Source organism: Macaca thibetana, chromosome 2, assembly GCF_024542745.1.
Source record: "Macaca thibetana thibetana isolate TM-01 chromosome 2, ASM2454274v1, whole genome shotgun sequence".
Classification (NCBI taxonomy): Eukaryota; Metazoa; Chordata; class Mammalia; order Primates; family Cercopithecidae; genus Macaca; species Macaca thibetana.
Window position 1 is genome coordinate 144903079 of NC_065579.1, and position 12345 is coordinate 144915423.

Consider the following 12345-nt stretch of genomic DNA (forward strand, 5'->3'; position numbering starts at 1 on the left):
AATCATGTTTTAAATTTACTGTCTTGTGGTTCCAGAATTTATGTCATACATGGGTCCAGCTCTGATAATTGCTTTGTCCCTTTGGGCTGTGTTTTTATTACTGCCTTTGCCATGCTTCATAATTTTTGTTTAAAGCTGAATGTGCTGGAAATGACAGGAGATACTGAGGTATATACTTGATATGCTTGTAGAAGACTGCTAGTTTCCTGCAAGTCCTTTAGGGTGGAGATTTGTGTTAATCTGTTCAGGCATTGGTCTGTGTTTGATGTTTATTTTTGCTATGGTTACTGGAGTTGACATTTGTTGTTGCCATGGGAACGAGAGGCTTCAAATTTTCCCAGTAATACCTTGTTCTTGTCTTCCTGCTTGGCTTTGGGTTTTCCCTTTGTGCCGTTTCTCCGTGAGAGTCTGAGTCTTGCAGCTCTCTCAGGTGTATTCCATTGTTTTTACTCAAAGCCTGTCAGTATGGTAGTGGAGGGTGAGGGGCGTTCTGTGATGTTCTGGTTAAGCCTTATATTTATGCAGATAGTAGAACCTGGGTCTAGGGGGTGTGGCCTTCACAAGACTATTCCCTTCTTTTTCCCAACTGCTATGGGTATTCAATAGTATCCTCAAGCTGAGGTTTTTTTCAGCTCTTTCCCGCTGCATTAGGGCTATTGCTGTTTTAGAGAAACAGTGAAGATGGATAGGGGTGAAAATTGGGTGTCAGCCTCCTTTCCTTCCTCCAGCTGTAGTGGGATTCCACCAGAAATTGCTCTTTACTGATTAAGCCTTTTGTTCCACAGGGAGATAAGGGAAATAGACTGGTTTAGCATTGTTGCTTGCTCTTCCCTCCTTAGTTCCACGGGGGTGGAGATGGAGGAGCTTTCTCTACTTTCTCCCTGCTTCCCCCTGCATTAGAGAGCCTTTTGAGGTTCCTGGAGGAAAAGCCACAAGAGGATGGGAACTATCCTATGATTGCAGCCCTCGAGGACTTCACACTCTGATTCTAACCTACATTCAGTCTTCAGAGTTCGTCAGAATGTTTGGTTTAATCTTCCTATCTGCACTGGGATTCTTCCATGCTCTTGGGACTGTTTCCTTTGGTCAGAGACGAGGCTTTTAGGTGCCTGTCTAGCCTTAGCTGTTGCTCCATCACTGTTGTTTTGCCTAGAGGCTGGGATAGAGGTAAACAAAAAAGAAAAGGAGGAAAAAGTTATTTCCTCCCAGCTCTTTTTGAACCCTAGGAGTACACATTGTGGTCAGAGAATATACTGTGTATCATTTAAGTTTTTTTAAATTTGTGAGACTTGCCTTAGGGCTCAACGTATGGTCAATTTTTGTAAATGATTTCTTTCTGCTTGAAAGAGTATCTATTTTGTAATTATTGAGTGCTGTGTCATATTAATATCTATTTAGATCCAGTTTGTTCATGCTATTCAAATCTATATTTCTACCTTCTCCCTTTATTTGAGTCATTTGTTCTATCACCTACTGAGAAGAATACAAAATTTATTATGATTATGGATTTTTTCTCCCATTTCTTTTTATAATTCTGCTAAGTTTTGCTTTATATATTTGGAGGCTATGTTATTTACATGCATACAAATTTAAAATTTTGCATCTTCCTGATAAATTATACCTTTGTAGGTATTAATGCTTTTGGGCATTTAGTCTACTTTGAATACAATTAATACAGCTAGAGCAGCTGCATTTCAGTTTGTTAGTATGACTTTTTCCCATACTTTCAACTATTTTCTGTAATTTTAAGTGTAATTCTTGATTAATTTAAAAAAATATTAATTTTTGTCTTCTGGTCCAGTTGCATTTAATGTAATTACTGAGTTATTTGAATTTACATTTGACATCTTACATTTTGCTTCTTATATGTTTTATTTGTTCTATAATATTGTTTTCTCTTCTTTTTTGGATTTGAGTATTTTAATTATTTCTGCCTTCTATTTAGTGTGTTTGTTCTCCCTCCGGAGTAACATTAGTTACCAGTTACCTGTCCACCATTCCAGAATGAAATAGTCTGTGCATATACAGTATGTACTCACTCCTTTAAAAGTAGTAGCATGATATATACATGGTTCTGCACTTTAGATTTTTTTAAATAAATAGACTTAAAAAACATACTGCAGTTTGCTTGCTGTTTTTACACTCTTGGACAGTACAGGAACCTTGGAACCCTGTGACTCCAAGTATGTGCTCTGATTTTGTATTTTTATTCTTTATACAATTGAAACCTCATCACACGTTATTATTGCTTTAATAATTCAATGTTGTTTGATATCTCTTTCTGGATTCTAAAACAGAGTATCTGTCTCCTTGGTGATGGGTTGCTGGGTGGGGCTGGTTCAGCTAGATAATTATTTAGGAAAAACTAAGAATATGCTAACAGATGGAAAAAGCCTCTGTCATTAAAATATATATATATATATATATATATATATATATGAATGAGAGAAACCGTGACTGATTTTTAAAAATTATGTTTGAAAAAGAAAAACTTATTGACAGCATGAAAACACAGCCATGAATAGGAAACAGTGGTCATAATAAGATCTTCACTAAGGACCTTAGGAAAAAGGATTTCAAGAGGATCAAAGGAGAGAGAGAGAGAAGCTTTCTTGGGTAGTTAAAACATTTCCATTTTATTGTGGCATAAATGAGGTGCAAAAGAAAGGAAAACTGAAATTTCATAGTTGTAACATCTTCGGCCAGGGTGGTGAGAGAGTAGAGAAATATTTAAGCAGGTCTAAAGGAATAAGGGACATCTTACCAAGGCTGGTTGCAAGGAAATAGCTCTCACACAGTCTAGAGGGAGCCCATAGGGTTTGCTAAAAGGCAACAAATTTCTTTGGAGCTAAATGAAGTATGGATGACATTTTATTGTTGTTGAAATAAGATGCAGGAGGATGAATTGTACTTTTAAGTAATACATTTCCAGCTGAGAACTGTAAATACTCGTTTTATCAGATGCTTTTTTAGCATCTCTTACAGTGGTATGAGGAATTCCTGTTGACTCTTCAGTACTTTGTGTGCTCATTCCTTTCCATTTACTTTTTTATGACCCCTTCCCAGCCATACCAATGGGCTCAGCTCTTCCTTGTCATCTTTTTCTAAATTATTAAAGTTCCTTACCTAATTTCTCTGATTATCATCTTTTCCTCCTCTCATGCATCTTACATGATTGTTAGGCCTAAAACATATCTTATATCCTGGAAATTCTATAGTGGCTCTTTGTTTTCTGTTAAATCAAGTCAAAATTTTAGTCAGTAGACCTGTTTTGGCCTTAGGTTTTTCAACTGTAAATTGGTTGGTTTCAACAACCCCCTTATCTTGTGGGTTGTTGTGAGGATTAGAGATGATATTCACCTGAGTGCAGTTTAATGCAATTTAATATAAATACTCAATAATTACCTAACATTTGAAGCCCTCTTTAACTTCCCAGGCTTACCCATTTAATCTTATTTCCCCTATTCAGAAATTTGTATCCACCAGTATGGTCTATCTGACCTCTTTACAGTATGCCCAAACATACTGTGTTTACTGTCTGCTGGCTGAAGGTGTTGGCCCACATCTTTCTGCTTATTCATCCATCTTCTCATCCTTCAGAGCTCAGTAAAAGCTGCTGCTTTTTTCATCAAACTTTCCCAAACAAATCCAATTCTAACTGATCTTCCTGACTTCTAATGGTAATTGCAGTCTTTCTTACACACTTCACCACTTGTGTAGTTTTGTGCTGTTTTCTGTATATTTCCTGTATGGATGTTTTATTTTCTGTCCTAGATTGTGAATTCCTGAGGGCAAGGTCATATGCTTTATTTGGTCTGTGTAATGCTAGGTACATGGCAGATGTCTCAAAAATACTTGTCTAATTAAGTTGCTTCTCTGGTAATACCTGTCAGAAGCAAGTTTTCCAGGAAAAATTTAATTTAGTGCTTCCAATTCTTTGTTTTACATGGTGGCTCTGGTTCGTAATTTAAAAAATTTAATGAATACTGAAGGTTAGCTAAAAAGTAAAAATAAATAGAAATAATAAAAACCTTTTTTTTTTGGTAGAGACATGGGGTCTTGCTGTGTTGCCCAAGCTGGTCTTTGAACTCTTGGCCTCAAATGAGCCTTCTTGCCTTGGCCTCTCAAAGTGCTGGGATTACAGGTGTAAGTCACTCTGCATTGCCAAGATGTGTTTTTTTGTTGTTGTTGTTGTTTTAAAATTGAGACAGGGTCTTGCTTTTCCTCCCAGGCTAGAGGGCAATGGTGCAACCATAGCTCACTGTAACCTCCAGTTCCTGGGTTCAAGACGTCCTTTTGCCTCAATCTCCCAAGTAGCTGGGACAGGTGTGCACTATCACACCTGGCTAATCTTTAAAAATTGTTTTAGAGGTGGGGTGCCACTGTTACCCAGGCTGATCTCGAATTCCTGGGCTCAGATGATCTTCCTGCCTCGAAGTGCTGGGATTACAGGCGTGAACCATTATGCCTGGCCTAAGATAGGATTTTTAGAATTGCCTTTGAATAGAGAATGGCAGATGCAGAATAGGAAACTACTTGAAAAAAAATTTACTTATAAAATTGTGGTGTTTTCATGTACCTGTTTTATATTTCATGTTACTTTAAGATTAGAATTAATGGAATATCCATTCCTTATTCAGTATGATAGTGTTAAAATATTTATTGCTTCTTAAAATATTTGCCACTTTAAGTGCTAAGTTAATATTTTTTCCAGAATACTTTCTTTCTTGATTATATAATTATTCTTGATTATACTTTCAAAAAATGAGAAAATACTGGAAAGTACTAGAAAAAAACAAACCCTACTTCTACCAGTGAGAGATGAGCTATTGCATTTTGCTACCAGCTATTAACATTTTGTTGGATATACTTTCAGTTGTTTACTGCGTATCTATAAAAGGTAAGTTTCCCCATCTAAGTTTCTGACCTTGTAATTCTTAATGTTTGCTTTTCAGCTTTTCCTAAAAGGATTGTACACCTTAGAAGTGCTTGAGGAGGAGTGATGAAGGCAAGTATCCAACTCTTTGTAGTCAGTGAAATTTAACTTGGTTCATGTCCAGACCAAAAAGCTTTGGTCACCATATTTATCAAAAAACTAAAAAATTAGAAAGAAAAACTTAAGGGAAAAAAAGACAAGGCAATTTGCATATAATTTGCTATGATTTTGTGGAGCACACTCCTAAATGGTTGATGGATTTTAAAAACGTAATTTTTTCACTTATTTCTGATACTAATTTAGAACCACTTGTTTTCTGAGCGTGAGCGAATGGCGTATTAGGTCTTCAGTAAAATTGTGCTAGAAAAGTTAATTGTTGAAAATTCTGAGAACTTAACAAAATTATTTGAAATGCCTGGCTGGTAGGTGGCTGTGTTTTTTGTCCCCCTTTCTCACCTTTTGCTCCTTCGACCTCTCCTCTTTCACTCCTTCAACCTCTCCCCTTTGTCCTGTGTCCTTTTGCTCCTTTTTCTCTTTCTCCCTCTGGTTTACTTATAATAACTTTACTTTTCAGAGAAGCTGAGTGAATAAAAGAGAAGCCAGCATTTCCTTCTTACCAAAAAGCATTTGATAGGCTTATGCAGTTAAACTTGTTTGTGTTAAACCGGAAATCTAAAAATTAGTTAATTGGGCAGGGCGCGGTGGCTCATGCTTATAATCCTAGCACTTTGGGAGGCTGAGGAGGGTGGATCACTTGAGGTCAGGAGTTCGAGACCAGCCTGGTCAACATGGCGAAACACCGTGTTTTTACTAAAAATACAAAAATTAGCCGGGTGTGGTGGTGGGTGCCTGTAATCCCAGCTACTTGAGAGGCAGAGGCAGGAGAATTGCTTGAACCCAGGAGGCAGAGGTTGCAGTGAGCTGAGATTGTGCCACTGCACTCCAGCCTGGGTGGCAGGGGGAGACCCTGTCTCTAAATAAATAAATAAATAAATAGTTAATTGGGAAATTTTATAAACTGTTCAACAGTTACTATTCATATTCATTTGAGCCTCTGTAAGACATACAGAAGAAAAGAAGGGTGTCCCTATACAACTTTGAGATTATTGAATTTCTTTTGTGCTTGCATTCTGTCAGCAGTTTTATAGAGTTAATTATTGCAACATCACTATTGGTATTTTTGCCACAGCATTTGACCTTGGTAGCCTTAAAGATTTTCTATTGGCCTACAGAAAATTTTAGCAGCCTTCAAAACCTTAACTAGTTTCTTAGTGCTGCTATTACGCAGATGATAGCTACAAGTGTAAGTACCATATTACATTTTATAATCAGTACAGTAGATTGTTTTTCAAAATTCTTGCCTTAAAACTTGATGTTTAAAGCTCAATTTAGGTTTCTTTAGGGCTGCTTGCTAAGTGAGGCTATGTGCTGGTATGATTAAGGTAAGTTTTGCCTTTGAAAAATCCCAGAATTTATTACTATTTTGTTGCTTATTCTTTGTAGCTGTGAAGATAGTCTTGGCATGGAAATTAACACCTTACTCTCAGCTTTTCCCAGGAAATGCTAACATTTCCTCGTAATCAATCATCATTTTGAATTATTTGAAAATAAATGATTTGGCCGGGTGCAGTGGCTCATACCTGCAATCTCAGCCCTTTGGGAGGCTAAGGTGGTTGGATCACTTGAGGTCAGGAATTTGAGACCAGCCTGGCCAACATGGTGAAACCCTATCTCTCTAAAAATACAAAAATTAGCCATGTATGGTGGCACGCACCTGCAATCCCAGCTACTCTGGAGGCTGAGGCAGGAGAATTGCCTGAACCCAGGAGGCAGAGGCTGTAGTGAGCCGAGATTGTGCCACTGCACTCCAGTCTGGGTGACAGAGCAAGACTCTGTCTCAAAAAAACAAAAACAAAAAAAAATTGTTTTATAAATGCTTGTAAAATCTCAAATGAATTTACTGACATTCAAAATGTACCACATTCTCTATTTTTTAAAGCAGCAACCAGTTGGCCAGTTGATTAGTTTATAATAGTGCCCAAATAAGTAGATTTGCTGAGTAATAAATTCCTAGTACCTGTGCATATGAGACAAGTAGAATGATCCTCAACCTTGACATCATTCCTTTATTCTTGCTGTCTTTTAATCTCATGGGATAAACATATTTTATACATTTTACTTCAAACAACAACAACAAAGGTCAGTTATATTAGCTAATGTGCAAATAGAGGAAAAAGTAAACTACTTTTTCAGTACTGTTCTGCTGCTTTCACACCCTCCCATCTTCTCAGGATCTAAATAGCCCAGTGCAAGAAGAGACGAGTTGATATACACTGATAGGGGATTATTTTGGTTACATTAGCCCTTTTCCTCTGAGGAACTCTATTCTTTGCAGATTAGAAATAAAATTCAGTAACTATTAGCCAGCCAAACTCATGAGGAATGATGAAATAATTACTATTATTTTAAAAAATCAGAGTAACATCGTATTATATGTTTATTTCATATTTGTTTAGAAGGGGATAATTAAATATATACACTATTGGCAAAATTTTTGCCCACAAGGAGCCCCAGAAAACTGCACCAGAGGCTAAGACAGTCTTTGATCTAATAAGGGCAAGGGTTTCTTTCTTGACTCTCCCAAAGGGATAGAGATGAACAAAAGCAATGCACAATCAGGAAAAGGGTAACAGGCCACAGTGGGATGGCTAGATTTCAGTAGAGCCACAAAGAATTTGGGTGAAAGGCAATGAAACTTCCATTCTCATGGTTGTTACTCATTTGCCTAATTTAGGAACAAACAATTTTGTGGCATTTAGAAAGTAGGAAGGTACTAGAGAGAGACAAATATCTTTATCCATGTCTCCCTGTTTATGCTCCTCAGTTATGAAGAGGTTAGGCGATGGAATCATGGGCATGAAAGAATATGGACAGTGGAGCCACAGTGACAGTGCCCATATAATACTTGAAGAAAGTCTTCTGAGAGTAGTCATCAGGAAGAAAACTTTAGTGAGTTTGCATTCCTGTTCCGCTAAACTCTAGTAGCCTTGAGTTCACAGGGAACTCTTTTTATCCAGCTAATTTATGGCTCCCTAGATTGCCACTTGGTGGCAGCAGGTCCACATATTCCCAGAACAGGAGCACCATGGTGCTTCATTGGTAGTGGCTTAAATTGTTGAAAGTAGTTGGTAGTGTAGGGAGTTTTAAAGTCCTTTAAACAAAAAGTTGAAGAAAAATATGGAAATAACCTCCTACATCATATTTTGCATTCTCTAGCAGCTTGTGTGCATGTATATAATTTGTTTTATATATTTGCACAAATGCAGAACAAAAATAAACACTTTCTATTAGGAAAAATCTCATCATCTCCCATCCCCCCTCCTTTTTTATTTTGCATGTGATTTTAGTAACCATGGCAGTTGCGTTGATTTTACATCTTAGTTTCAGCTTCCTTTTAATTTCTTGCATTTAATACTGGTATATGGTTGCTGTTTGACCTTTCTTTTTCTCTACTTTTCTCTCATACCCAGTTACTTTGCTTTTGAGTTTGTATGGATATATGGGAAGCTTCTGTCAGGGATGACACTATAGAGAAAGGGATTTCTTTGAATCTCCTTTCTTGATAGCTGATACTGAGCAAAGCTCTAGTCTCTGATTCTGATTCTGTCTGAACCATTCACTCATATGGTGCCAGAAAGGTCATTTGTGCTTCAGCAGAGAATTCAACTTACAGGATTTTAATTTCCATTCTCTTCTCAAAAGAGCAAACCTGTCATCTCTAGTTACCAGTGAACTTGATGAATATGAATGGTAACACAGACTCTTTGTTTTCCATTAAAATCCACATATAGTTAGGTTGGGATATCCACTTCTCACTGTTGTTCTTTGACTATACTGAGTTTCAGCCTGTGAATAATTAACTGGTTATGAATGAGAGGGATTAAATTGCCTCAGCTAGAGTAAACCTGTTTGATGGTCTGTTCTCTTGATTTCCCAAGCAATGGCTGTTATGTCAACTACCATTATAGTGTCCATTCCAAGATATGGCTCCTCTAATATCTAATTCTGTATATATTGAATCTTGTAGGGATTTTTGTTTTTGAACATTGCTATTTTAATTTCCTATGTACTTGTTCTGGACTTTTTCTCTCATTCTAAAAAATAATCATTACCCACTATCTAGAAAACTGTCTTTTAATCTTCTGATTAAAGATTGCTTAATGATAGTGCCTATTTGTTTGGCCAGTAGCATGCTTTTCTTTGTTTAACACTGGAGTTTCTGCATGGATTTATAATATAAGTTTTTTTTTTTTTTTTTTTTTTTTTTTAATATTAGATAGGCATGAAGCCTTCGTCTCACAGCTGCATGCGTAGTCACTGTTGAAGCAAATGCCTACCTAATTTGACACTCTTGGTGTGTTTAAAAAATTTTTTTGAGTTTGCAAATAAGCATATTAAGTCTACTGATGGAGCCTTCGGGCAGTGAACAGTTATTTGAGGACCCTGATCCTGGAGGCAAATCCCAAGATGCAGAGGCCAGAAAGCAGACAGAATCAGAACAGAAATTGTCTAAAATGACCCACAATGCTTTGGAGAACATTAACGTGATTGGCCAAGGCTTGAAGCATCTCTTCCAGCACCAGCGCAGGAGGTCATCAGTGTCTCCACATGATGTGCAGCAAATTCAGGCAGATCCAGAACCTGAAATGGATCTGGAAAACCAGAACGCATGTGCTGAGATTGATGGTGTCCCCACCCACCCCACAGCTCTGAATCGTGTCCTGCAGCAGATTCGAGTGCCACCCAAGATGAAGAGAGGGACAAGCTTGCATAGTAGGCGGGGCAAGCCAGAGGCCCCAAAGGGAAGTCCCCAAATCAACAGGAAGTCTGGTCAGGAGATGACAACTGTTATGCAGTCAGGCCGACCCAGGTCTTCATCCACAACTGATGCCCCTACCAGCTCTGCTATGATGGAAATAGCTTGTGCTGCTGCTGCTGCTGCTGCTGCATGTCTACCGGGAGAGGAGGGAACTGCGGAGCGGGTAAGTTTGTTAGATTTTGTTTTTCTGTTAACTTATTGTTTTTTCGTACCTAGGACTCTCCAGACTTTCCTTTGGTAACTAAAAAGATATCTCAGCAAATACCTTAAAGTTGTGGTAAAAGCATTTTTTTCCCATTTCAAATGGGCAAACAATAATTATAGCTAATGAATGAATGCTTAGAATTATATTCCTATTTCCTTCCTAACATATTGCTGTATTTTATCCTTTCATTAAAACCTTAAGTATATTTCATGTATTCTTGCTGTATATTTATTTAAGAGGGTCAGTTTTATGGTGGAGGAATAAAGATGCTTTGTTTCTTATTGTTTTGATTTTGCACATGGAAATGGCTTTCTTACATTAATGAATGTAGTGAATAAAGTTCTAGAATCTGAGTTTGTCTATGCTTACCATGGAAGTACACTAAGTTGGTTATAATTTTCATATACTTTGTAGTACATCAACAGCATTCATTATACATTTTGTATGCCACAGTAGAGCATATACATTATTATAGTGTACTATTAATAAAGAGATTGTTTTGGGTTTACCCAAAACCAGGCATATTAAATCTAGGAGAAACTTTTTCCGTATAACTCTCAGTTATGGTTAGTTGAGGCACATAGAATAAATAGTCCTGCTAGGGTTTGAAAACTCAGGTAAACGTAGCCATGCAGGTAGTGACAACGAGTGAACTTCAGTGTTATGGAGCCTGGACAAACTGAGGAGTTCCTGATTTAGGAAATCTGGAGTAGCCAGATTTAGGAAAAGCAGTGTATATTAGGCTGCAATGAGGGGAGCTTTTTGGATCACTTATAGTAAGGGCAGAAGGAAAGGGAAATTTTTGTAATGCGTGGCTGTACCTGGAAGATAGAGAAAAGTGGAAGAAGTTTGAGGGAGATGTATGTGTTCAAATAAAAAGATTTCTAAGTTTGAATTAGTTGAACTTATTATAAGCAACACTGGTAAGGCAGGTGTACTCTTCTCCCAGTGGGGAAGAAATGAAGCGGGGAAAAGGATAATTCCTGTTGTTTACCACCAGGTGGTGCCCTCGGCGAGGATTGGTAGGTGGAAGTGAGGGGATGGATGCCTGACAGGACATTGATTAACCCAGGGTGAAAATTTAATTAGTACAGGAAGTCATTAGGATATGGGCTAACTTGAGCACAGTGACTATTAAATAGTGATAGTGCTCTTATAAATATTGAGCTGAATTGATAATTGTGGAAGTGGAATGGACAATAGAAGAACAGGTAGGATTTGATAACAATGTTAGAATAAAAAATTTTAAAATCTGAAGTTTGCTTGGGAGAATCAGAAGATACTGTCCATTTCCACTAAACAGTTGAAAAATTGTATTTTTTAAAGGAAACCATTTAGTTTCAGTTGGGTGGCTGACACCTACTATCAAGAGAATGTCTTATATAATAATAATTATAGAAGACATTAATGTATTTCCAGTTCCTTTAATAATATAGAACTGGAAAAGTGGGCATAAGTTAGAGATGAAGATGTATTTTGGCTTTCTAATTGTTCTCCCTTAAAGATGCTTTACATAGCAAAACTTGATTGTCAAAGCAAGTAACTTACAGGTTTGTTGACCCTACTTCTGAAGGCCAGAATGTTTATGGCTACGTCCTTTCCCCCAATACTGAGTTTCCTTTAATATAAATATGTATTCATTGGCCTCAAAGATATTTTTATTATCCTTAATGATCTCATGTGGGCATCAAATACAGTTCTTGTAAGAGTAAAAGTGAAGGTACAGATAAGCTAAGTGTTCCCAACCTTGGTAAATTTTTTATGCAAAGTGTAATATCATAGGGATGCTTCTTAAAGTTTGTTTTTGTTTGTTTGGTTGGTTGGGTTTTTTTTTTTTTTTTTTTTTTTGACACAGAGTCGTGCTCTGTCACCCAGGCTGGAGGGCAGTGGCATGATCTCTGCTCACTGCAACCTCCACCTCCCAGGTTCAAGTGATCCACCTTCCTCAGCCTCCCAAAGTGCTGGGATTACAGGCATGAGCCACCGCGCCCAGCCAAATTGTTTGTTTGTTTTTTTAAGTCTGAGTTACTTTCTTTCTGTTCAGAGCCCTTTATGATGAAGGCTCCACATAATGGAGAGCAGAGTTCGCTCTTTAACCTCTTTTTCCTTTATACAACAAGATGGTCACAAGCTTTAGGGTAATCAGACTCCTAAAGGCATATAGTGTGTGACCTAATTTCTGCTTTCCCCTTTTGTTCATCAGAGATTTGGGTACTTTATCAATAACTTTGAATCTTAGGAGTAGAGGAGGAGATTTTTAGTATCCAAAGTCCACTACTCTTTGGTTTATCCAGAACACTGATATAAGGTCTTGCTTCCAAAGAG

At 37.4% G+C, this 12345-nt stretch overlaps 1 protein-coding gene across 6 annotated transcripts in view; it reads left to right on the top strand.

Moving 5' to 3' along the window:
• Positions 1–12345, top strand: part of TMCC1 (transmembrane and coiled-coil domain family 1) — a 255494-nt gene that overhangs the window by 62542 nt on the left and 180607 nt on the right. For 3 of the 6 annotated variants that reach the window (XM_050781652.1, XM_050781651.1, XM_050781653.1), the window contains exons 3-4: positions 4956–5012; positions 9277–9978. In XM_050781652.1, the coding sequence (XP_050637609.1) occupies positions 9403–9978 (576 nt within the window). In that variant the 5' untranslated portion in view covers positions 4956–5012; positions 9277–9402. Of the gene's footprint in view, positions 1–4955; positions 5013–9272; positions 9979–12345 lie in introns of all 6 variants that reach the window. The other 3 variants (XM_050781655.1, XM_050781654.1, XM_050781650.1) reach the window with 2 other exon arrangements.